Here is a 25,524-nt window from a genome sequence, read left to right as displayed (position 1 = left end):
AGCCTACTATTTTAGTCAGAACAATGTCGCCCCAGCCTATATATTTAATATCATGCTTAATGCAAGACCCATTTAAATAACAGAACACAGCATAGTGGGATTGTTGTTACACAACGGAACCTGGATTACTCACCCCTGTGGCTTGAGGCAAGACGACCCATCCATGATGCTTCCATTTTAACTCAAACAGCAAGAGTTCTGTGATTCCTTCCATAGGTCAAGTCATTCTGTTTACAGATCAATTCTCCATTAAATATTATACATTTGAAAAATAGGCTATAGGCCTAAAATATAGACTAACAAATATCTCCATTTATATTAAAAATCTGCCTTTCTAATAGCCTACAGAAAGGTTTCAGTGACATCTAGGGGGTCCTTGGAGAAATTCCATGTATAGGCCTAGCCTAGGCTACGCTAAACATAGGCTACGTGTAATAAGCGCAGGCTTTAGTTTATGGTTTCAGTTAAATTAGGTATTGCCGTTGTAACAGTGTAACTTCAATTTGAACATGCTAACAACTAATCGCTAGGCCTACATGCTTGTTACATTTGTAACAGAATGTTGCAGACCAGTTGACAGAATGCTCAGTCATCCGCCAAGTAAGTTGTAGTTCCTCTCCATGACAGCAGGCGCTATCTTGCTCCTTCGCTATGCGAATGCCAGCTGTGTTTGTAGTCGGTGTCATTCTGGGTAATATTGATGGCGGAACTTTGAAGGCACTAGCCAACTTAACCGGCTAAACACTACTGGTGAAAGCTAGTCGTGATCTGTTTTATTTTAGGTTTTACTACGGTCATTAATACCTTGGAGTTTGTGACACCAAATTCAGTAATAGCACCAAAACATGGCAGAAAGTGCAGGTGAGTATGCAGCTAGCTAATAGTAGTAGGCTAACCAGCTAGCTCGGAAGCTTTCAGTCCTGCACGATTAGCAGGCTAACAGATGTGTAGGTGTAGATGTTGGCACCACAGTTAACGCGTGTACTGGAATTAGTGGATTTGTGTTTTCAGTGTGTGGATGAGGATGTAACATATGCGGTAATTGGTCGTTTGACCCATTTGCCCCCGGTATGCAGCTGTCAAGCTGAACGTGGCTAGCAGACTGCTTAGCTTCCTAGCGAAGTGGGTAGCGTCAGTAAAAGTTATGATCTGTGTTTGATCATTGGGTTATTAACTATCCTGTAGTCCTGGTCGCGAAAGACAATGTGTTTACTTGTCTTTAGAGACATTTCTTTGGAAATCGATCAGACCATTGGATTCTTGGAGTTGGTGGTGGGCCTGACGCCAACTAACAAGATTGACGCGAGCTAACTGTCACTGCTCTCTCCTTGCTCGTTAGCTAATGTTAACGTTTTTGATCTGGCTATTTCGACACGCCCATTTAGACAATCTCACACTTTTGTTTTTAATGTATTCATTTGTATTACAGATCAAAGCTCTGACACGAAACATGACAATGCTTCCTCTCCTGGTATTTCAGATCAAGAAAAAGAGATGGCCTCAAATGCTCATGAAGCATTCACGGTACTGAAGCACACAACACACCATCTTGGGCCTAGAGGTTCAACCTTGTTCTTCTGCAAAACGTTTGAATTTTCTAATTACTGTTATTCAGAGAACGTGTCATAAGTGTGTCCACGTCCAGAGGGTTTCAGCAGTACAACAGATGGTGGTCTTTAAATCAAACTGAACACAATTCAGAGATGCTTTCATAAACACATGTTTACTGTTTCATGATAACATACAATGATTGGGTGAACGTCTTTGTGTTGTTTGCTAGGCTGGAAAATATGACGAGTGCATGACGCATCTTGACAGTCTTCAGGAACTGAACAAGGAAGACTATAAAATTTCCCTGAATAAGGCAGTAACAGAGTTCTATAAGAGTGGCCAGACCACAACAGGCACTTTAAAGCAGACTCTAATGACCCTGAAAAGCCAGGTAATATATTATGCTGCATTTGTCTCCAAATAGATACCACCAGAAATATGATATGCATTACTTGAATTTGGAAAGGGGTGGGATATTCACATTTTTGTCTTGTAATTAAAGGTTCATACAGCTGTGGAAGACGATGGTTTAGACGACGTGGAAAACAGCATACTGTATTACAATCAAGCCATCATCCATTACCACATGAGGCAGTACTCTGAAGCGATCGTCATCGGAGAAAAGCTCTACCAGTTCCTTGAACCGTTTGGTATGATTCACATTATTTTTTTCACTTAGTCTTGCACAGAATTGGTGTTGTGTAGGTCCATCTTTTCATTTAGTAGTAGAGTAGAGTGACATCATCTAAAAAGCAACAAATCCATAAAAGCGTTAACATACTGTTAAACCAACCTGATTTGATATTGTTTAGTGGACTGTACTGTTGTACATAAAAGTGATCGCAAAAGCCCACCTGGCACAATCCCATTGGCACTGTGACACAGCACTCTACAGCACACAGCGTTCACCGCAAAGAGCAAGAGCCTTTATGCCTCACCTGTGCAAGGGGGCAGGCCCAAACGTCGCCACAAGGGAACAGTGCGGCGGGACGGTGCCATACTCGGGGTACCTCAGTCATGGAGGAGGATGGGGGAGAATTAATCCCCCCACCAACCTGACGGGTCAGGAGTTGACACGTTGACGGCCTAACCTAGTGTTTATCAATGGAGCGGTGCAGCCCCCCCACGGAGCATTGAGGGGCCCTAGGCGTGCATTGAGAAAGATACAGTTGAGAGGGGGCGGTGCTTAGATGTCATTGGGGGCATTAGTCCAATTCATTTATTTGATAGTAAGGTGGGCATTGGCAGGCTTGTGATGAGGTCCAGGGGGCGTTTGTTCAAAAAAGGTTGCGAACCACTGTCCTAACCGCTTACCCATGCCTTTCCAGTACCCAACCAATTACTCATGACTGCTACCCATAGTGTACCTGTAGTGCTTACTTTACTTTACCCTTCCATAGCCCTTTATACTGCTGCGTTGCATCTGTGTGTGATTATAAACAACATCTTGTTGTACTTGTATCGCAGTGATGGACAAAATGGATTCGTTAGTTACAATCCAGGGCCACATATTCCTAATGACCTTGTTTTACCTGTCTAATTCAACCAAGTGATCATTCAAACAGCCAATCACCTCACCTGGCTGAATTGGACATGGAAAACCAAGTCATTTGGAAAATGTGGTACTGGATTGTAACTCATGAATCCATTTTGCCCATCACTGTTGTATAGTGACAATAAAAAACCTCCACCTCTGCATCCCTAAGATGTGAGTGAATACAATGGCACGGCTTGGCGACATGGCTTGATGTTTGTCCTTTTGGCCCAGTAGAGAAGTTTGCCCAGGCCGTCTGCTTCCTGCTCGTGGACCTGTACCTGCTTACCTTCCAACCGGAGAAGGCCCTGCACCTGCTGGCTGTGCTGGAGAAGCTGACTGTGCAGGGGAACAGCAAGAACGGCAAAGGAGAGGTAGGACTAATGGCTAATTTTGCTAATTGGGTCTGTGTGTGTGCTTGCGCGCAGTCTCGTGCAGATGTTTGAGCATTTTTTGTTTTTGTGTGTATAGTTGTATATATATAGTTGTTTAGTTGAGTTGCACATCTGGAGTATGGTGACTTAGAGGTTTTAAAAGGACACTGTGTGAGATTTTTAGTTGTTTATTTCAAGAATTCATGCTGCCCATTCACTAATGTTACCTTTTTCATGAATACTTACCACCACCATCAAACTAGTATTCATTATGACTGGAAAAATTGCACTTTTCATACATGAAAATGGGGATCTTCTCCATGGTCCGCCATTTTTAATTTCCAAAAATAGCCATTTTTAGCTGCAAAAATGACTCTACTTGGATCATACTAGGAAACATTTGTTTATTACTTAGTAAACTTTCATGTAAAGATCAAATTTGGCAATACGCAGCCCGGTTTCAATGTGCAGCGTAGTTGCAGTACCTTTTTTGACCATTTCCTGCACAGTGTCCCTAAAGGAACTGGGCTGCCTATGGCCAAATTTGATCTTTACATGAATGTTTACTAAGTAAAAAACGAATATTTTCTAGTATGGTCCAAGTACAGTCATCTTGGCAGCTAAAAATGGATATTTTTGGAAATTCAAAATGGCGGACCATGGAGAATAAATGATAAAAAAACCCATACATAGTGGCATTAGCTGTAGTTTGACCACCCTGACGTGTGCTACTAGTAAAACCTCATTTACCCACAGGCACAATCACATACCGTTATGTTCATATCTCGACCAGGCACCGCTCAAACTCTCACAAAGTCTAGCAACATCTTATATTATTTTTTAAATCAAGTATTGCAGACCTTTTATTGATTTTTTTATTTTATTACTGTCCTTCTATTTTCTTAACAACTGTTTTAACACACTACTATGTTACCATTATGCACTGTATAGTGTCCTTGAGTATCTTGAAAGGCACTCCAAATGAAATGTAGTATTATTACTTTGAATTACACGTCGACTTGTCACGTCCACGACGTAAGAGAGGACTTTTAAACATAATTCAGAGTGCCTCAGACCCTCTCTCTTGACCTCACGATATGTTCTACTTAATATTTCAGAACTCTGGTAAAGACAACGCGAGTCAGAAGGCGGAGTTTATGGCTATGATCGAGGCGGCCAAATCAAAGATGCATCAGGTGAGCTCCTCCTTACTTGCTATTTTCACATATGGTGCCCTTGAAGTGAACCCAACTCAGTCCTCTGTCAGTGGACCAAAAGTGAAGCAATAGAAAAAGAACTCGGTTCTCCCCTCTTCACATTGTGAGTGAGTGTATTACAAAAAGACCAGGTGCACTTTCTTGTCCCGTTAGGCTTTTATGGGATGTAAGTCCCCGCTACTCGAGAGCTCACCATTAGTGATTACACCTAGTCACAAGAGTATCTTGTCAGGACTTTTTAGTAGGAACACGTCAACAAAGGTCTCTCAGTACGGTTCACTTCTAAGGGGTCTGGGTACACTTAAGCCCTATTCCGACGGGACTAGTTTAATGGGAGGACCTGGGGTAAAGTAATAATAATGGGGAATTGCACGAAACGCACAATATATCTAATCTCTCCGGGCTTGCAAACATTACAGCCTTGTAGTAAACCGTAAGTTTTGTTTTAGGGACTGGGTCCAAGCTGTGTTCGCTCTCAAAATCAGACAGCATGGTCTAAGGCACTTTCCAAATGAAAGGACACGCATGCAGACGCATTAGAATGGTGGCATTGGTTTTCTTGTGATGATGACCAATACCAGCCCTTCACCCATCTTGACTTAAACATGTTCTGTGTGAAACTTCGGCATAGGTTACTCATGGCCATGTGTCTTTCCTTCCCCAGTATAAAGTTCGAGCTTACATTCAGATGAAGTCACTCAAAGCCTGCAAGCGGGAAATCAAGTCCGTCATGAACACAGCTGGCAACGTGAGTATTTAGCACTTGCTGATTAGCAATCCCTCAAGATTGTTAAACACACACACACACACACACACACACACACACACACACACACACACACACACACACACACACACACACACACACACACACACACACACACAGACACACACAGACACACACAGACACACACAGACCAACAAATCATCGAGACTTTGTAAAATACATGTAAAGATACAGCTCTGGGGTTTCACATTGTCTCTAAAAAAGGTCACACAGGGAATAGAGCTGTTTTTGCAGGGTGTTTTTGAACTGTACATCATTTTGCGGGGCGGGCCAATTCTGTCAAGATATGGTAACGATAAAAAAGAATGAAGACTAGATCCGGATTGCGTTAACATTTGACTTATTTAACCTCATCCTTTCTCTGAAAGGTTAGTCGCATCCATCTTCTTGGTAACATGGATGCCACTTGACCTTGTGGATGACCCACGCATAGATTGTACCTTAGAGCATTTAGATGGATTAGATCCCTGAAAATACATTGATTATGAGGAAGTATGGAAGGATTCAGATATTTTCCCTTACATAATTTCAATTGAACTTGGTCTGCTTTTATAGTGGCAAGGTCGAACTTCATAACTGCATTTGAATGAATCTGGCAACAATATTAAGGGAGAAACAGACTGAGAAAGTCTTTATTTAACCCACAGCCCCTGTTGTATATAAGCTGGTACTAGAATGGCAATGACTTTCATAGTGGTGTAGTACTATGCTACCAAAGATTTTTCAGTGACATTACAACGTTCCAGTGGTGGAACGGTGTGTGTTAAGGCTACGAGGGTAGGACACTAGTACATTCACCCTTGATTATGTCAGTCAATTTAAGTTCCACAATATCGGTGGTTTTCATGTTGTTGTTTGAAAGTTTTTTTCTGGCTCTACAAAGTACACAAACGGCATGGAGTACAATAATCATCCAATTATGTATTATGTCAGATTCATATTGTTGTCAGATTCATGAAAATGCAGTTATGGGGTTCTACCTTGCCACTATAAAGGCACACTCGGTTTAATGATTAAAATCTGTGTCGGTCGGGCCCCGAAGTGTCTGATTTCACATGAAATGACCCATTCGTCTAAGGATGTCTTTTTAGGAAGATCTAGGGGTGTGTAAACTCATTTTGGGTTCAGGGGCCACACACAATCAATTTGATCTGAAGTGGGCTGGACCTATTAACCTTGTGATCCTAATAACTACCTAGAGTATCTCATTTTGTCTTCCAGTCAGCTCCCTCACTCTTCCTGAAAAGCAACTTTGAGTATCTGAGAGGAAACTATCGCAAAGCCATCAAACTGCTGAACTCTTCAAACATTGCAGAGCACCCCGGTCCTCTGAAAACAGGTACTCATTTGATTTTTTTTCTCCTGCTACTTCTTAAATAACATGCTGAATGCTTAAAAGCATAAGAAGAAGGTCTGCACACTGATCAATGCTCCCAAATGTGAGTTTGTCAGCACAACACTTCAAACAAGTTGTTCTTCATTAAAGTGTACTCTCACGTTTGGAAGTGTTAATCAGTGTTAGACCTTCATTATTTCTTTTCCGTTGGATTTGTTTTGGGCCTGTGCAACCTGCATTTGTGTGATGATTATGTGCATCCTCTATCTCCTTACTTCTTGTGCTTGCTCATGTCTTGCAGTAGTCCTTTAGGAAAACATATGCACTGCATATAGGCAACACAACACATTACACAAAATTGCTTGCAACTTTTTGTCATGAAGGTTGTAAAAAATGTTGAAACTTCACGACTGCTGTGTATATACCGTGTTCCTGCAGGAGAATGCGTGCGCTGTATGTTCTGGAACAATCTGGGCTGTATCCACTTCGCGATGGGCAAACACAACCTGGGCATCTTCTACTTCAAGAAAGCCCTACAGGAGAACGACCACACCTGTGCCCAGCTGGGGGACGGCAGCAATGGGCAAAGTGAGACACACAGACGCGCGCACAGACACACGCGGACAGTCATGCATACGCACGCACGCACGCACGCACGTACACACACACGTACACACACACACACACACGTACACACACACACACACGTACACACACACACACACACACACACACACACACACACACACACACACACACACACACACAAAGTGATTGACTCCTTGAAATGAGTACTGAAATGCATCTGTTTGGTATCTGTGTCTTTCTCTCACTCGCTGGTGCTGTTGTTTAAAAAATATATATATTTTTATTCTTTTATTTTCATTTCGGCAGGGGGGTGGGGGAGGGTGTTGTGTTTGTCTATGTTTGTTTTTGTAACTGTATCAGACGTACTGTAAATAGCACAGAATTAATTTCCAAAAGGACAATAAATTATCTATCTATCTATCTATCTATCTATCTATCTATCTATCTATCTATCTATCTATCTATCTAGATAAGAAGTTCACAGGCATTCCCATGTGTGCCCTCCTGGCGAACAAGCGTTACGAGCTGCTCTACAACTGTGGTATTCAGCTGCTGCACCTGGGCCGACCGCTAGCCGCCTTTGAATGCCTGATGGAGGCAGTTCAGGTGTACCACGCCAACCCACGCCTCTGGCTGAGACTGGCAGAATGCTGCATAGCTGCTAACAAAGGGGTATGTTGACACACACACACACACACACACACACACACACACACACACACACACACACACACACACACACACAGGTCCTCTGCCAATTATGAGGCCATAATCACCATTCGTTCTCTGTGAAAGGAGAATATAACTACAGATAAAGGGGAAACGACACAACAAATTTATGTTGTCACTGATGCATGCACTGATGCGTGCGTGCCAAATGAATAGGTTTATTATTAGTTGTTTTTTTTTATAGCCGTGTGTGTGTGCGTGCTGGCGTACTGGCCATTGGTCCTTAGTGGCCTCTGAGCCCCAACTTCTTCTTGATCCAGCTCAGGAAAGATCTTTTCTTGGGCTTGGTGGAGCTTTTTGCCAGGCCGTTGTTGCCTCCCTCTGTGTTTGTATCCACCTGGTGTTCCTTTACTCCAGTGATCTTCCCTTCTGTCTTATTGATGCACGGTGCTTGGAGGCCCACCAAAGTCTTGTCCTGCGCACTCTCCCCAAAGTCGCCCGACTCCAAGCAAACAATCTGCGCTGGACTAGCTGTTTTGTCCTGCGCTTTAGCCGCTCTCAGCAGAAGCAGTGCATCCTGGTCCATCAGGCTCAGGGGCTCCATGGGGGGTGCGTCCCTTCTCTCCATCTCCAGAGCTGCCAACCTCTTCTCCAGCCTCTTGAGCTTCCTCTCCTGTGCCTCCTTTTCTTGCTCTTGCTTCCTTCGCAGGGCCCTGGCTCTTTGCAGCATCTGCTGTTTTCTTTTCTGCATATCATCATCTTTGACACTTCTCTCTTGCTGTTCTTTCTTTTCTCTCAGAGCCCTAGCTTTCTTCAATAAAGCCTTTTTACGTTGTTCATCCAGTGGTGGCCGCAAACTGCCCTGACGCCTCTCGTCCTCCCTCTCCTGCAGCTGTCGCTCCTGCTGCCTCCACTGGCCCATCACTTGCTCCATGAGCTGCTGTTGCGCGGAAGCTTTACATTCAGCCTCCGCTTTCATGTTGTCCATTTCTGCCCTCATCTCCTGGACCACCCTCTGCAGTTCCTCCACCTTTGTTTTGCAGTCGTCCTGCTGTGGCACGTCCACTTTTACTTTGCTAACCATTTCTGTTGGGAGAGAGGGACACAATTCAATGTTTATTGATTTATTATTTGTCTTTAAAGAACAGTCTATCGTCTTTTGATTTTCACATATTTGCAGTATTTCTAAATATTACACGTATGCATATAATCTTCTCAGTGTGTTTAGTTATATTTATTGCTATTAGAATTATTAGCATAGCTTAGCATAATCACTGGAAGTAAATGCTACCATTAGCATCAAGCTACAAGTGATCACTTGATGCATCCCTGGATTGTGCGTGCACAATTTCTTCATCAAAACTGCCATCTATTGTAAAGTGTTGTAAAGCATGATGACTACCCTGTATGCATATACAGTGAGGAGAATAAGTATTTGATCCCTTGCTGATTTTGTTGGTTTGCCCACTAATAAAGACATGATCAGTCTTTAATGTTAATGATAATATGTATTATAATATGGAGAGACAGAATATCAAAAAGAAAATCCAGAAATTAACTCTAAAGAATATATAATAATTTATTTATATTTAATTGAGGGAAATAAGTATTTGATCCCCTGCCAACCATTAAGAGTTCTGATCCCGCAGATCAAATGGCACTTCCAATCAACTTGTTATCTGAATTGAACACACCTGTTAATAGTAACCTACACAAAAGACACATCGAATCTGCAGAATCAGTCCATAGAATCAGTCAATCAATCAAACTAAACTCGCCAACATGGGACAGACCAAAAAGCTGTCAAAGGATGTCAGGGACAAGATTTTAGAACTCAATAAGGCTGAAATGGGCTCCTGGATATTAAAGAGCAAACTGTTATTGTATTTCTTCCCAATTTTAGGACATACAAAATGATCATCAATCATCAATCTTAGGCCTGTCTCTGGTTCCATACAAGATTTGACCTTGTGGGAATTTAATAACCAGAAAAAAGGAGATAAAGCACCTTAAAACTGTATGGGAGGAGCTAGGAAATGATCTCAAGGCAGCTGGGACCTCAATCACTAAGAAAACTATTGGAAACACTTGATACCACAGCGGATTAAAATCTTGCAGTGCATGTATGGTACCCCGGCTTCAGAAGGAACCTGTTCAGGCTCACCTGAGGTTTGCCAATGAACATCAAACTGGATTAGTATATGATTGGGAGGTGCTGGAATCAGATGACACCAAAATCAAACTGTTTGGCATTAACACAACTCGATGTGTTTGGAGGAAGAGAAATACTGCCTATGATCCCAAGAACAACACCTTCTCCAACATCATACATGAAAGTGGTAACATTATGTTTTGAGGTTGTTTGTCTGGCCAAGACACAGGACAACTTCACATCGTCAAGAAATGGATGGAAGGAGACATGTAAACGTACAATGCTGCATGCCAACCTCTTTCCCACCACCACTAGACTGAAGGTGGGTCATGGATTGGCCTCTCAATATGATAATAATCCATAACATACAGCCCAAGCAACGAAGGAGTAGCTCAAGCAGAAGCATATTAAGGTCATGAAGTGGCCTAGACAGTTTCCAAACATTAACCCTAATCCTGTGAAGGGAACAGAAGCTCCCATTTGGCAAGCTACAGTCATACAACGTAAGTGATTTAGAGATGATCTGCAAAGAAAAGCGGACAAAAATCCTTTCTAATATATCCACAAACATTGTCATTAACTGAAAGAAACATCTGACCTCTGTATGAGAAAACAAGGGCTTTGCCACCAAGTAATTTTGTCTTCTTTGACTAGAGGGGTCAAATACTTATTTTCCTCAATGGAATACAAATCAATTAAAATATATTCTTCAAAGTCATTTTCTGGATTTTCTTTTTGATATTCTGTCTCTCAATATTAGAATACATTTTATCATTACTATTATAGAATGATCATGTCCTTATTAGTGGGCAAACCAACAAAATCAGCAAGGGATCAAATACTTATTCTCCTCACTGTACATCTAGTCAACAAAATCATTGCAGTAATTAACAGTTCACAGCCAAGCTATGAATACAGTCCATAGATAGTGAGATAATGTATGAAAAGACGCATCTTTTATATCAATTCAGTTTTCTGTAGCATGAGGAACGAGGGTGGTTTTTTTTTTTTTCGGGTTTAAGAAGAAAATTCACTCACTGCTTTTTTGAGATAAATTGTTGTCAATGGTAGGGAAATTTTTACTTTGTTATAGCCCAAAAATGCAAGCGATTTTAAATAAAACATGACTTTTTAATTTAATTTCTAATTGGTAATATTTCAATTTTTGTTTTATTTACATTTAATCATGTAATAGTTTATTTTATATTTTTTGTTTTTAATATATTTGATTCATATTAATACAACATTAATCATATATTCAGCAGTGAAGTAACTTACCTCTTGCTCTTGTCTGCTGCTGTGTAGAATGAGTGTCTTTTGGGATTCTCATGGTCAAGACTGCTGAAACGGAACTTTTGTTATTGTGACATCACGATAAGCATCTTCTCAGAAAATCTCAGAAAATGCCTTTTGCTCTGTCATAATGAGTGCTCTAGCTTGAAAGACCATTGGTAATGTTTCCAGGGCCAATTTGTGTCTCCCTTTCATTTTTGACTTTAATTGGCTGATGTACCATCTTCAATGTACAAATTATATATTTGTTATTGCTAGATTCACTCACAAGCCCTCCTTTACATCAACCCATATGAGGATCCTTGACAAAGCGGCTGTAAAGAAAATGGCAACGTTACAATGCAATTCCAATGTTAATCAACAAATCTCATTTTCTAATGAAAAAAAACTTCAAGTGGCTCCAAAACATTGCACAAAACAGAGTTTTACAACATTTGATTGTTGTTAAGACCTGAAAATTGCCATTAGGTAAATTGAAAGCATAAGCAGGTCACAGTAACTGAAACCAAAGGTTATTTCAATCAAAAGCTCAGGGTTAGAAAATCAAGGTTAAAATAGTATTCTACAATGGAGATATATCCAATATTCCAATTGCACTCTCATAGTTGGTGACTTGAAATTATGATGACTGTCAGATTATTAACTATTTTGGAAATTAAGAAATGTTAAGAAAATATAATTTTCATAATAATTTGTAATACAATACTCAAAATGAATTTGTGAGGTGTTTTTTAAGATGAGTGCAATTGTGTAGTTAATTCACAAGTTTGATCTTTTTCCATGAATAAATATTAGTACTAGTAAATGAACAAATATCCTGGTCTGACCAAAGTAGGTTTTGCAGCTTATGATATCCATGACTTTCATGAAAATCAAGCATTCTGAATGACCAAAGAGCCATGCTAGATGGTGGTAGTAAATACTCATTGCAAAAATGTCATTTGTGAATGAGCTGCATACATTTTGTAAATACGGTTGCTAAACAAAAATACGTAGCCTACTGGACCTTTAAGGGTTGTTCCTAGAGAATATTTCCAGTCAAGTCAAGTCGGTTTTATTGTCAATTTCTTAACATGCGCGGGTCATACAAAGAAATGAAATTATGTTTCTTACTTTCACATGCAGACATAGACATAGACTAGAAATAGACAGTATACATATGTAAAAAGAGGTAGTGTTGTCCATTCCAGTTATGTCATATTGTGGCGATTCTGACAGTGATAGTAGCATTTTGAAATAATAATAAATATTAAGTAAGCAATTGTAATCTGCAGTATTTACAACTAGTTGGTAGCTACTTTTCCAGTACAGTCATTCAAGTAACAAGCATATTTGTTAGAATTATCAGAACGGCAAGAGTGACATTACCAACATGACAACAAAGTCATACACTCGACCTTTAATTTATCGCCGATGCTAACAGAGTCTCTTCTGTGTTGCCTTTCAGAGCTCTGAACAGGAGAACAAGGGCCTACCCAGTAAGAAGGGGATCGTCCAGTCCATCGTGGGCCAGGGCTACCATCGGAAAATTGTACTGGCGTCCCAGCCCACGCAGAATACAATCTACAGGTATGGTCCATTTAACAAGAAGGTCCAGCAGAAGAAATAAGGTGATTCTGTATCCCCTGATTCCATGATTTTGGAGTTTTAAACTCTATTCTAAATGTCACTGGTAGCCAGTGTAATAATGACCTAAGTACTGGAGTGATGTGTCTCTATATATGCAGCCTATCCACCAGCCCTCTACTCGGCAGTGATGGCCACATGACGGCCTGTTGGTTACCTTCTCGTCCTGCAGGTGGCATCAGAGCACCTGTTGTAAAGAGCCAAGTTGTGCTGTCACTTCATTTTAATGGGTTGTTCTGAGGCACCCATGAACATGTGCATGTGTGTCCCGCACTTGTATTGATTGTTGCTATTATTAGTCGTAGTAGTACTAATAGTGTTACGGTATTATGATGATGAACAAGCTGATAGTTACTTAGCTGCCATATCCCTTTCACACATTTGTCCCATTTATTCCGTGTGTGTGTGTGTGTGTGCGCGTGCGCGTGCGTGTGCGCGTGCGTGTGCGCGTGTTTGTGCGCGATTACAGCGAGGGTCAGTCAGCAGCTATTCCAGTGGCCAGTATGGAGTTTGCTGCCATCTGCCTGCGCAACGCCCTGCTGCTGCTCCCAGAGACGGCGCTGCCCGAGGCCCGAGAACAGCAGCCCAGCTCAGACAGCAGCGGGGAGGGCAGCGACGCAGCCAGGTGAACACAGAGGAACACTGCAGCACACCTCACCACACCACACCACACCACCACGACACTACACGCCCACATACACACCCACATACACACCCACATACACAACCACATACACGCCCACATACACACCCACATACACAACCACATACACACAACACTACACAACCACATACACCCCCACAACACTACAAAAAATGAAATCTAGCAAGCATATTTTTCTAGTTTTGAGCAAAAACATCTAGTCCGTCTCAATGTACCGGTAAGTAAAAATCACCTAATAACTAGTACTTATGAATTAGAATTTAGAACTAGATGATTTCGACTTGCCTGAAGACATTTGTCTGTGGGGTAAGTTATTTTTACTTGATCAGATTTATTCACTTGTGTCAAGTAAATATTGCTTATAACAAGCAACACAAAATCAAGACCAAGACAAATGTCTAGTTCTAAAGTACTAGTTATTAGGTGATTTGAAGACTTTCATTTTTGCAGTGTACACGCACACTACACATACACAGCACCACACAATCGAAAAAAACAACACAACGCACAACGCACATACACATACACGTACACGTACACAGCACCACACAACCACGACACTACACATACACGTACACCTGCGTGCACATGCCCAGCACCACACAATCCCAACCACAACACAACCACGACACCAAACCACACAACATAGCACCGCACAACATGTGTGATTGACAGTGGGAAGGGGCAGGAGAGAGTTCCTTTTGCAGTTTCTTTTATATATGCACCATGCCATATTTCTGACCCTCATGGTTAAGGTTTTGTGATTGTCGTGTGTGCGTGTGCGCGTGTGCGCGCGTGCGTGCGTGTGTGTGTGTGTGTGTGTGTGTGTGTGTGTGTGTGTGTGTGTGTGTGTGTGTGTGTGTGTGTGTGTGTGTGTGTGTGTGTGTGTGTGTGTGTGTGTGTGTGTGTGATTGACAGTGGGAAGGGGCAAGAGGGAGATAAGTTCCTGCCGGCGGCCCCGTCGTCTCCGCTGCGGAAACAGGAAGTGGAAAATTTGAGGTGAGTGGAGCCGGTGCGGTGCGGTGCAGTGTGCCTGCTGCGCTACTCAGGTGTGCAGCGCGGTGCCCTCAGGTGTGCTACTCAGCCTGTCACCTGCATATTTAACCATGTTGAGGCACTCACATTTGTTCCTGCTGACACTCTCTCTTACACTTTCGTGTGTGTGTGTGTGTGTGTGTGTGTGTGTGTGTGTGTGTGTGTGTGTGTGTGTGTGTGTGTGTGTGTGTGTGTGTGTGAGGGGAGGTGGGGAGGGGGGCGAAAGAGAAGGAAAGAAAGCGTGAGCAAGCAATGCGTACATGTGTGCGTACATGTGTGTATGCGTACGTGTGTGTGGGCAGGCGGGCATGAGCGTGCGTGCGCATTTTCAGCTGTTTATCTCCCTCGTCTGGGCACACCAAACGGCTTGGAAACAGACACCCCAGTTTGCAGTTACTCATATGCTCTCAGTCCGTCTCAGACAACACTCCCGCTGAGTCCTCTGGGGAAATGTTTGGTCGGTGCACAGTGCCAGTGGTACGGAGCATGCTGACTCACAGCCAAGACTTTTTTTATTACTAATCTGTGTCTGAAGTTTTATCTTTGCACATCAAGATGGACTTCGGATGCCAAACTCAAACATCTTGTTGTTACATCCCCTGGTTTTAGTCATCCTTAAAGCAACACTCCACCATTTGTGGACATGTTTTATTACTATCTGTGTGAACTAGACAACAACATTTTGTTTTTTGCCTGGCGAGTTGGTCTAGCACAGCACCATGTGATAATCCAAAAGAATGCAAAACCAGTCCTTCGATCACTATGCTCTCTGTGTGTAAGAAGATGTTTTCCTTTGGGAGGTCTTAGCATGATGACTACACTCCTCATTATATGCATCTGCTCTGTTTGAACCATAGCCTACATGCCTATGGTTGGAATGCCAACTCTTCCATCTGAGGCAAAGACTTTTTCATTTTTAAAACCCAACTGTACTCGCCCCACATGAAGAGACTAGTCTCTCTGCGGTAGCGGAATTTTACTCTGCTCTAGTTGGACGTGATGTAACAAATCGCTTCTATGAAGAAGTGTGAGGGATGTACGTAGCCAGCCTGACGTTGGACTGATATAGAATTCGGAAATAACTGAAAGCAGCGTTGTCACAGAAAAATGGTGTTCCCTTCTGCATATCAGAACTGTACAAATGAAGCTTGCAGATGTCATTTTAAGCCCACACTACAAAGAAAACATATGTGTACGTATTTGAAAAGTGAAGTTGTATGTTCACACAATTCAACATTTGAGACGTGAGTCATTGTTAGCCTTGAGGTCAGAGCTTTACTTGTGCAGCTGTGATGGATATAAACCTGCACGTATTTCCAGCCCAACAGCCTACCCTAACCTACCTTGCATGGCGTGTGCGTGTGTGTGTGTGTGCGCGTGCGTGTGTGTGTGTGCGCGTGCGTGTGTGGAATTGCGCCATTTGTGTGTGTGTGTGTGTGTGCGTGCGTGTGTATTGTCCACTCCTTGTAGTCTTTCCTTCTCCTGTCACCTACCTCCTTCTGTTTTTCGTCTGCAGCTGATTAGAAAAAAGTCCCCCACCCCATCTCCCCTTCTCCCCTTCTCCCTCTCTCTCTCTTTCTCATATGTGAACAACAGCAGGCTGACCCTGTTGTGACACCCTACAGTGCTCCCTCCATACCTTGACAAGTTTATGAGCACGCCAGCCACTTTCTCCAGTTTCTCTTCCCAGAAGTCCCCCCCCCCCTCCTCCAAATCACTCCTATTTCCAACCAGCCAGCCAGCCACTTTAGAAAAGCTGCCAGCCAACATTCCAAATGTCTCCGTCCCCCCCTCTCTCTCTCGTTTTCTCTCTTTTTGTGTCTGTCTCTCCCTCTCTCCCTCTCATTTGCTCGCTCTCTCTCTCTCTCTCGCTCTCGCTCGCTCTCTCTCTCGCTCTCTCTCTCTCTCTCTCTCTCTCTCTCTCTCTGACTATAATGAGTCACATTGCCATGGCCACACCTGAGAGTGAGTGGACTGGCTGTGGCTGCGTCTGTCCTGTCGATTAGCCCCCCTGTGCATGTGTCTACGCACGTGTGTACGTGCGTGCGTGCGTGCGTGTGTGGACGTGTGTGTGTGTGTGTGTGTGTGTGTTGTGTCAGCTCCAGTGGCCTTAACAGCAGCGGTGTCGGGAAGCAGGCGCAGCAAAGTCGCGGCCTCCTCTGCTGAGTCACAGAACAGGCCGGCATGTTATTAGCTGCCCGTTCACACACTCCACAAGCCCAGCAGGTCTCGTAAAAAACGCCGGGGGTCTTGCTGAGCTCTTAGCATCCAACGTCTTTTTTTTTTTCTCTCTCCCTTTGAGTATGCACATGGCACTTTTTTTTTTGACGGTGGCTCCAGCATAAGCCATGTTGTTAATTGTAGGCTATGATCAGTTTTTCAAATAGCCTCCATCTATAAAAAAAAAAATTAACATCATTTGTGTGCGTGTGCGTGTGTGTGTAGGTGCTCCATCTTGGCGTGTAGTGCCTATGTAGCCCTGGCACTTGGAGACAACCTGGTGGCTCTCAATCACGCAGAGAAGCTCCTGTATCAACCCAAGCTGTCTGGCTCCCTAAAGTAAGTCCTCTGTTCCTTTGTTAAATCTCTCTCTCTCTCTCTCTCTCTCTCTCTCTCTCTCTCTATCTATCTCTCTCTCTATCTATCTCTCTCTCTCTCTCTCTCTCTCTCTCTCTCTCTCTCTCTCTCTCTAGTACCATCCATATTGAAATGGAGCCATTTCAGCCTATTTTAAGTCAGTCAATGGGCTGTCTTTTCATGTAAGCCTTCTTTTTTTTTTTTTTACAAGGAAAATGGCTGCAGGCTGCAGAACCCCCCTCTATTCCCCCGCTCCCCTGGCCGGCTGAGCAACCGGCTGCTTTTTCTTTCAAACATTCCAGCTTTTGAAGCTGTCGATAGTGATTGATAGGTGGGCGGGCCCAGGGCTGACTGCACCTTTAATGACACCCACATGATTGATTAGGCGCGGCAGCAGAGACCCCGCCCCCTCCAGTGGTGATTCCAGAACGTTTGGTGCTGGAAATTCAGTAAAAGGTTTAGGAAAAGTTATGGAAAAGTCATGGAAAAAATCTGGTGAAAAAGTGTATGAACCCTGAAAAATCTGGGAGGACTCGGACTGCGGGGGAAAATCCTGAAGTCCTCAAAGGGTTTAATGACACCCACATGATTGATTAGCGGTGGCTCTGGAGTCTCAGCCCCCCATTGGCCCAGGTCCCCTCCCATGTTACACTTCCTACCGCTGGGTAACAAAGAGCCGGGGCTCAGCTGTTTAGTCCACACCACCAAACGCTCCTCCTTTCCGTCCTCTCTCCCCTGCTCTGATGATACGGGGGTAGGACATGTGCACCATCCAATCCCATAGCTTTCAAATTTAGTCAATTCAATCAATAAATTGTTTACGGCAAATCAACATATAGAAGGGTCTCTGTAAAAAAAATGGGTAACACTTTATTTTAGGGATACATCTATTAGCACTAATAAATACAACGTGCCTGTATAAGTAACTTGTAAGGCATGTACAAAGCAAAATCAAACATTTCTTAGGCATGTATTCGCAAATGTCTTGTTCATGCACAATAAGGGATTTATTACCAATTCAACCTTAGTAAGGACCTAGTAGGCCTTAGCGTTTGCTTAGTACATGCCTTACAAGTTACTTATGCAGGCATTAACATTGTATGTATTAGTGCTAATAGATGTATCCCTAAAATAGAGTGTTACCAAAAAATGCATTCAACAATATTAAAGACAAATAAGTACTAATATACATCAAAAAGACATTTAAAAAGTTTTGACCTATGAAGCTTTGTCATGTGATTAATAAATATTGGCATTCATCTTTTGCTGTAAGTTTAACTTAAAGGTGCACTGTGTAATATTTTTAGTATTTCATTTCCAGAATTCAAGCTGTCCATTCACAAATGCTACCTTTTTCATGAATACTTGAATACATGAGTAGTGAATACTCTAATTCTTCATTATGACTGGGAAAATTGCATTTTACATACGTGAAAAGGTGCACCTCCAAATCTTTGGACAAAAACAATAGAGGACAGTAGAATAGAGAGATGTCCGTATGCTGTTTTAGCTTTACAAAACAGATTTTATTTTACTTAATCATAGGGATTTCAGCAATTAATCGATTAATCGACTTAAGCAATTCATCGCCAACTCGACTGCCAAGAGACCCAGGTGAAATGTGCATGACGACGTGGATGTGAAGATCGGGAACATTTTAGTCACCTTTGGATTAAAGACATAAATAAAAACGAATTTCAATTCAGCATTTCATCTCATTTTTATTTTTTTGGGTGGAAAACGCTGCTCATAAATTAATTGTAAGGCGATCGATAAGGTTAATCAACTAACAATTAATGAATTAATCAATGATATGCATCTGTAATATCCAATCTAGGGTGCTAGTCGAACCCTACATTTAATCTAATGTAATCCAATGTGCAGGTTTTTGTGGCATGTGTACACCACAGAGGTCCTCATCTCTTGCAGGGCTATTAAAATAATGTATAGAATACATATTTAATCTAATGTAACGTAATCTAGGGCCTGAGGTCAAAGGGCTGAGACGCCATACCATTACGCTAGCGTCCCGGGTTCGATTCCGACATGAGGTCTTTTGCCGATCCTTCCCCTAGCTCTCTGCCACTCATTTCCTGTCTCACTCCCTCACTGTCCTTTCCTAAATAAAGGCATGAAATGCCCAAAAAACATGTCTAATGTAGTGTAATCGTAATGTAATACAATCTAATCTGCAGATTCCTGGGGCATCTGTACGCTGCAGAGGCCCTCATCTCCATGGACCGCATCTCTGACGCCATCGCCCACCTCAACCCGGAAAATGTCACTGACGTCTCACTAGGGGTGTCTCCCAGCGAACAGGACCAGGGTAGGCTCTGCCTCTGCCTCTGCCTCTGTCTCTCTGCATCTCTCTCTCTCTCTCTCTCTCTCTCTCTCTCTCTCTCTCTCTCTCTCTCTCTGTCTCTCTCTTTCTCTGCCTCTCTGTCTCTATGTCTCTCTTTCTTTCTCACACCCTCTCTCCCTCACTTAGTGCACAGGATCAGGGTAGGCTCACTCACTCACTCACTCACTCACTCACTCACTCACTCACTCACATTCTCTCTCTCTCTCTCTCTCTCTCTCTCTCTCTCTCTCGCTCTCTCGCTCTCTCTCTCGCTCTCTCGCTCTCTCTCTCCTTCCATTTCTTGGAGTGCACACATACACAGGAGCGACACCCATGTCATGTTCTTAAGATGCTGACACTGTTACAAACATGCATTGACCGCTCACCCCCCTAACCTCTCTCACACACACACACACACACACACACACACACACACACACACACACACACACACACACACACACACACACACACACACACACACACACACACACACACACACACACACACACTGTGAGTGTGATCTATGGCTTGGCAGTGGGCCAGGGTCCTGGTGTTCAGTAGTTTAAATTCAGTGTGATTATAGTGTGAGGACAGGAAGGGAGGAAGGAAGGAAGGACAAGCCGCCGTCACCATACACTGACTGTACTTAATCATTAAGTAAGCGGAGCGGAGCACGGGGCCATCCACCTATGCTGTAACAGATACAAGAGCATGGTGTCTGTCACAGCACACGCTGAGCCACCGTGGCCACCGTAGGAAGCCCCAGGAAGTGGTTCAATGTCATTGAAAGCGCCAGTGTGTAATTTTTTTTAGCAGTTTATTTTACGGAATTTACGTTGCCCAGCATTCTCATATTGAATCCTTTTTTTTTTCCCATTACTACAACCATCACATTTTTAGTCAGACCAGTAAATATTAGTTCATTTACTTTGTAAATATTCATGAAAGTGATCAGATGTCTTGAATAGGCAGCATACGTTTTGGAAATAAACTACTAAAATTAAAGACTGATCACCCAAATGGTCACCCCCTAAAACAATAAGGGTTTGGTAGGTGATGTGCAAGCTACAGTGACCGCTCAGCTTTGCTCTGAGGTACCCACTCCTCACCTCTCTCTCTAAAGCCCGATTCACACAGGATAAATATTACATGTGGACCACAAGAACTGTGCGAGAAAAAACAGGAAGTTGTTAAATTATGACAAATCCGGTCATAATGTCTGTAAATTCAGTAAATCACAGACTCTTGCTTATCCCGTCCCAATGCGCTGCAAAATAATACAGAGGTTGTGTGTGTGCGTGTGCGTGTGCGTGTGCGTGTGTGTTTCTACAGGAGCTGATAAGAGCGATTTGGAGCCAGTGGAAACTTGTGAGTTATTCTCTTAATCCATATTTTAATAAGATTACTATACAGATATGTAATCAACATGTATTGCAGTATATATTGTATTGTACATAGTGTTGCTTGTATATATTAATAGTTTTGTTTCATTTTGGTATGCATTTGCTGCACAGATGGGTCATTTCATGTGAAATCAGACACTTGGGGCTCGAACAAATCCTACGTACTCTCATATTTTGTCAGGGCTTAACTACATATCAGCAATCTGAAAGGAGGTGGACTGATTTTTTAACCTTAATTCAGTCTTAATTCAGAGGGTAGGACACTATGTTGTCTTTGATTATGTTGGTCCCCTGATGGTATTGATAGACCGGTGGTTCCCTCTGATGGATATATGATGGAACCATTGACCACAGATGGTTGCATTCAGACTGGGATTGACAGTGTAGCTGCTAGCTGCTAATTTTAAAATATGGCTTCTTGGATATTCGTGTTTTAATTTTTTTATATATCTCATAAGTCATACCTGGACAGTATTGTTTGTCATGCTCTTTGTGTAATATGTGGAGTCAGAAAAAAGCTTTCAAACAACATTATCTTTCTCTCCGTGTGACTTAAATTGACTGACGTAATCATGGGTGAATGTGTAGTCTTCTACCCTCTTCATTAAAACTTTCTTAGTCTGTTTCTCCCTTAATATTGTTGTCCGATCCATGTAAATGCAGTTCTGGGGTTGTACTTGCTACTATAAAGGCACATTCGGTTTAATTAAAATCCGTGCCGGTCGGGCCCCAAGGTGTCCGATTTCACATGAAATGACCCAGATGTAACTTTTTGCTTTTACTAGTTTCAGAACTGGCTGTATAGCCACCATTGGTTTGTCATAAATCATAAAGAATACACAAAATAACAAATGGATGTAATGTGTTAACAAACTACTATTTCTGAAGTAAGAAAAAAAATGGAGTTAATCAAGACTTTGGGGAAGCCATGGGAAGCCATGTAAATTAACTAATGGCTTTTTGTACGTGATTGTTCAGCAGGGAAGCAGACGCCGCTGTGCTACCCCAGTACTGTCAACTCTGCACGGGCCATGATGCTTTTTAACCTGGGCAGCGCCTACTGTCTGAGGAGCGAGTATGAGAAAGCACGCAAATGCCTGCACCAGGTAGGCCAATATGTCAAGCCCACTCTTGCCAGATGAATGCAGTTCCTCTCTTTGTCTACCATGCCATGCCACAAAATGACTCGGTATGTGTATAGCATTAAGGATGAAGGAATTATTATACTTGTAGCTATATTACTTTTTTGAGCAAGGCACTCTGAACCCTCTGTCAGAAAGAAGCAGCTGGGGGTGGGTGGGAGGCATACACATACAGGAGGATGGAACTGGTCTTCCTTTCCACTGCCTGGGTGGGAAGGCTACATTGGAGACATATTTCAGGCGGCGGTTTGGAGACAATTGAAAACATCCTTTCCACCAGGATTTATACTGTATGGGTAGCATGACAAACAGACCGCATTTCGGTTTGACTCACCATCATGTTAAGATTTGTATTCTCCACACTAAGACTTAGTTGCACACACCCAAAGGACTTAAGCAATAGAAATAGCATTTGTATAGGAGATTATTATACATAACTGTCATTCAATACGTCAAAGAAAAAATAAAGAGAAGAGAGAAGAAAAAACATTGTAGAAAGTATTATGGAAAGTACGTAGATAACTGACCATAGGCAGATGAAAATGAAACTGTTTTTATTTTATTTTTTTCAATGATGCTGTTGGGGCTAGTTCTAATTTGGACAGGACGCTGGTTCCAGCATTTGGTAGCATAGTAACTTAATGCCATTTCACCCTGTCTGGATTTTACTGAAGGCCTAAGACGTCTTTTAGGATGATGTTGGTCTAACACATCTACAATACATTTAGGGCCGAGGCGATGTATAGACAATCAGAAGAGTTTTACCTTCAATTCCAAATCTCACTGGTGGCCAGTGTTTAAACATTATGGAGCTGAGTCACTCAAAAAACATTTCTCTGCTGGACATTTCACACTCCACCTGTTACATCCAGGGCGAGCAGTGAGATGTGAAAGTCATTCTGCCATGTTCTGCTGTTGTTGTCAGGCTGCCTCTATGGTGAACACAAAGGAGATTCCCCCAGAAGCCATCCTACTAGGAGTCTACCTAGAGCTTCAAAATGGTAACACATGCACACGCACACATGCACACATTTCATGACTTTGGTCAAGCCATTGCCCTCCAAATTTGAATTTGGATCAGCTTTGTTTTTATCTGTGTCAAATCTGTTTTGCAGGTAACACACAACTAGCCCTTCAGATCATCAAACGTAACCAGCTCCTACCATCACTCAAGACAACAACGACGTCACCAGACTTGCACAAGAAGCCTGCACCGCCCCCCTACCAGCCCTCTGCCCCCTTACAGCCCATCCAGGTGCCCTCCAGTTTCACACAGGTCCAGCGCAAATGACAACCCCCTTCCCCTTCCCCTTCCCCTTCCCCTTCCCCTTCCCCTTCTCGTCCTCGTCCAGTTCAATGATCACCACCACCGCTCTACCACGCCACCCCTTGTCTCTCTCTCCAACTGGACCCCCATACTGTAAGAAATTGGAGGTTCCTCAGTTTGGCACTGTGGAAGGGGGAAGTTAGAAGTTCTCTGGAAGAAACCCAGAAGAACCAACCTACAGCATCTTTGGATGAATTCCAAGGCATTCTCTGAGGAACCCTTTTAGAAAGCCTTGGGTTTCTTTGGTTCTTGTAGTCCACCTATGGGTTCATCAGAGAACCTTTAGGGGTTCCTTCCACAAGTGACGACTTGAAGGTTCTTTGGGGAGCCCCTCCTGAAGGCCTACTTCCCAGCTATGAAATCAACTGATCTCCAACTAGTAGCAGCAGTGGAGGGAGGCCCCTGAGTACTTTCCCAATCTCCTGTCCTTCTCATCTTCCTCCTCCTCCTCTCCACCTCCTCCTCTTCCGCTTTCTCATCCTGCTCCTCCCCCTCTTCCCTTCCCTCCTCCTGCCTCCTCATGGGCCCTCTGTGGTTGTGCAGAGCTGTCATAAGCAGGAGATTAGAGGGAGAAATTGGATGCCCTCCTCTGGTGACCAACACCACAACCGAACTGTAAAGCTTTTGCTGGCTAGAGTAACTGCTCATTATCAGCCTCCTGTGGGAAACCGAGATGAGATGTAAAAGAATAAAGCTTTTACCCCTGTATGTCCAGTGTGTGTGTGGTCCTGTGTATATACGGTGTAAAAAAAGCTGGTAGTCATTTATGACTGAAGACTTATAACTCCAGTTAGTGTGATCCTGGTAATGTACTAATTTAATTTAATAATTAATTTAAATTAATCATTTTTCTCCTAGGCGCTAATAATGGATCACAATACATCACAGTCATTCAGTCTGTGAATATTTAAAGGTGCGCTGTGTTGTGTAGAATGGTGGCCAGAGTAGGTTTTGCAACTATGCTGCTCATTGAAGCTGCTGTCTACTGCCAAACTGAGGAAGGGAAGTGTAATTTTCCCCAGTCATAATGAATACTTAGAATTTGATGGTGGTGGTAAGTATTCACGAAAAAGGTAACAATTGTGAATGAGCAGCATGAATCTGGAAATAAACTTCTAAAATATTACACAGTGCACCTTTAGGGAGACACACAGTGGTGTCTTAATACTAGTAGTGTGTTTAAAATGCAAGTGAAGTTATGAAGTTTATGTATACTTTTGGGGCACTGTTAGATGACATTACAAATTTAAAAATGGCAGTGACTGCAATGTTTACAAATGAAAGTATCCACATGATGTGTAACTCTATTACCACTATTTCTGAAAACGTTAACATTTGAGTGGCATGAATCAACCAACTTCAACCCCGTGTGAACTGCTATTCCATCCCAGAAACGGCAACACTTCACATTTAACGTCATGATTTCATTTAATTTCATTTTACTTCACTCCACTAGTTTTCTGTCAAAGTTAAGATCAGCTTTTTTAGCTGTTCTGTAAACTTCAAATGTGAACCAAGATGGTGACCACTTATTGGTCAATGTGTAGTTGAAACACCCCACATCAAGAATATTTCCTAATCAGTATAAGACAGCATGCCCTATTCAACTATTCTTGTATGGGCAAATTGATGGCCCCTTGTATGAAATGACTAAGCCAGCATCATACAAACAGAAGCATCCCACAAGCTTTTAATGGCCTGGAACTTTGCAGGCCACTGGTGTGCATGTTTCTGCTGAAATGGTCAGCAATAGGCTCCATGAGGCTCCAGACTCACTGTCACTTCGGTCACATGCTCATTGCGAACTTGCTCTAATCTGTGAAGCATGTGCGAGTTCTCTCTTCTCTATTACACAGTTGCACGTCGAACCTGCAGTATAGGCATATAGGAAAACCACTTAGTGTG

General features: G+C 42.7%; 2 protein-coding genes across 4 annotated transcripts; one reads left to right on the top strand and one right to left on the bottom strand.

The window, feature by feature from the left end:
• Positions 1-663: 663 nt before the first annotated feature.
• On the top strand, positions 664-24,327 carry cnot10 (CCR4-NOT transcription complex, subunit 10). Of its 3 annotated transcripts, none has more exons than XM_063199686.1 (19): positions 664-861; positions 1,430-1,524; positions 1,781-1,942; positions 2,054-2,201; positions 3,323-3,459; positions 4,578-4,655; positions 5,341-5,424; positions 6,685-6,802; positions 7,238-7,387; positions 7,857-8,059; positions 12,949-13,070; positions 13,597-13,752; positions 14,710-14,790; positions 17,272-17,385; positions 19,599-19,729; positions 21,080-21,115; positions 22,132-22,256; positions 23,218-23,293; positions 23,408-24,327. In XM_063199686.1, exons 1-19 carry the CDS (start codon positions 846-848, stop codon positions 23,581-23,583), a joined length of 2,208 nt encoding a protein of 735 aa, XP_063055756.1. In that variant the 5' UTR covers positions 664-845; the 3' UTR covers positions 23,584-24,327. The 3 variants fall into 3 exon arrangements, with proteins under 3 accessions (XP_063055756.1, XP_063055758.1, XP_063055755.1); XM_063199688.1 differs by having other exon boundaries at positions 665-861; positions 1,481-1,524; positions 22,129-22,256; XM_063199685.1 differs by having other exon boundaries at positions 665-861; positions 22,129-22,256.
• Positions 8,285-11,510, bottom strand: LOC134448664 (trichohyalin-like). The gene is made up of 2 exons (XM_063198329.1): positions 11,487-11,510; positions 8,285-9,142 (listed from the first exon to the last, which is right to left on the bottom strand). The coding sequence occupies exon 2, from the start codon at positions 9,138-9,140 to the stop codon at positions 8,340-8,342; it is 801 nt and encodes a 266-aa protein (XP_063054399.1). The 5' UTR covers positions 9,141-9,142; positions 11,487-11,510; the 3' UTR covers positions 8,285-8,339.
• Positions 24,328-25,524: the final 1,197 nt, after the last annotated feature.

The sequence above is a fragment of the Engraulis encrasicolus genome, chromosome 5 (assembly GCF_034702125.1).
Source record: "Engraulis encrasicolus isolate BLACKSEA-1 chromosome 5, IST_EnEncr_1.0, whole genome shotgun sequence".
Taxonomy (NCBI): domain Eukaryota; kingdom Metazoa; phylum Chordata; class Actinopteri; order Clupeiformes; family Engraulidae; genus Engraulis; species Engraulis encrasicolus.
The sequence above is the reverse complement of the archived record's forward strand: the minus strand, read 5'-3'. Positions and strand labels throughout refer to the sequence as shown.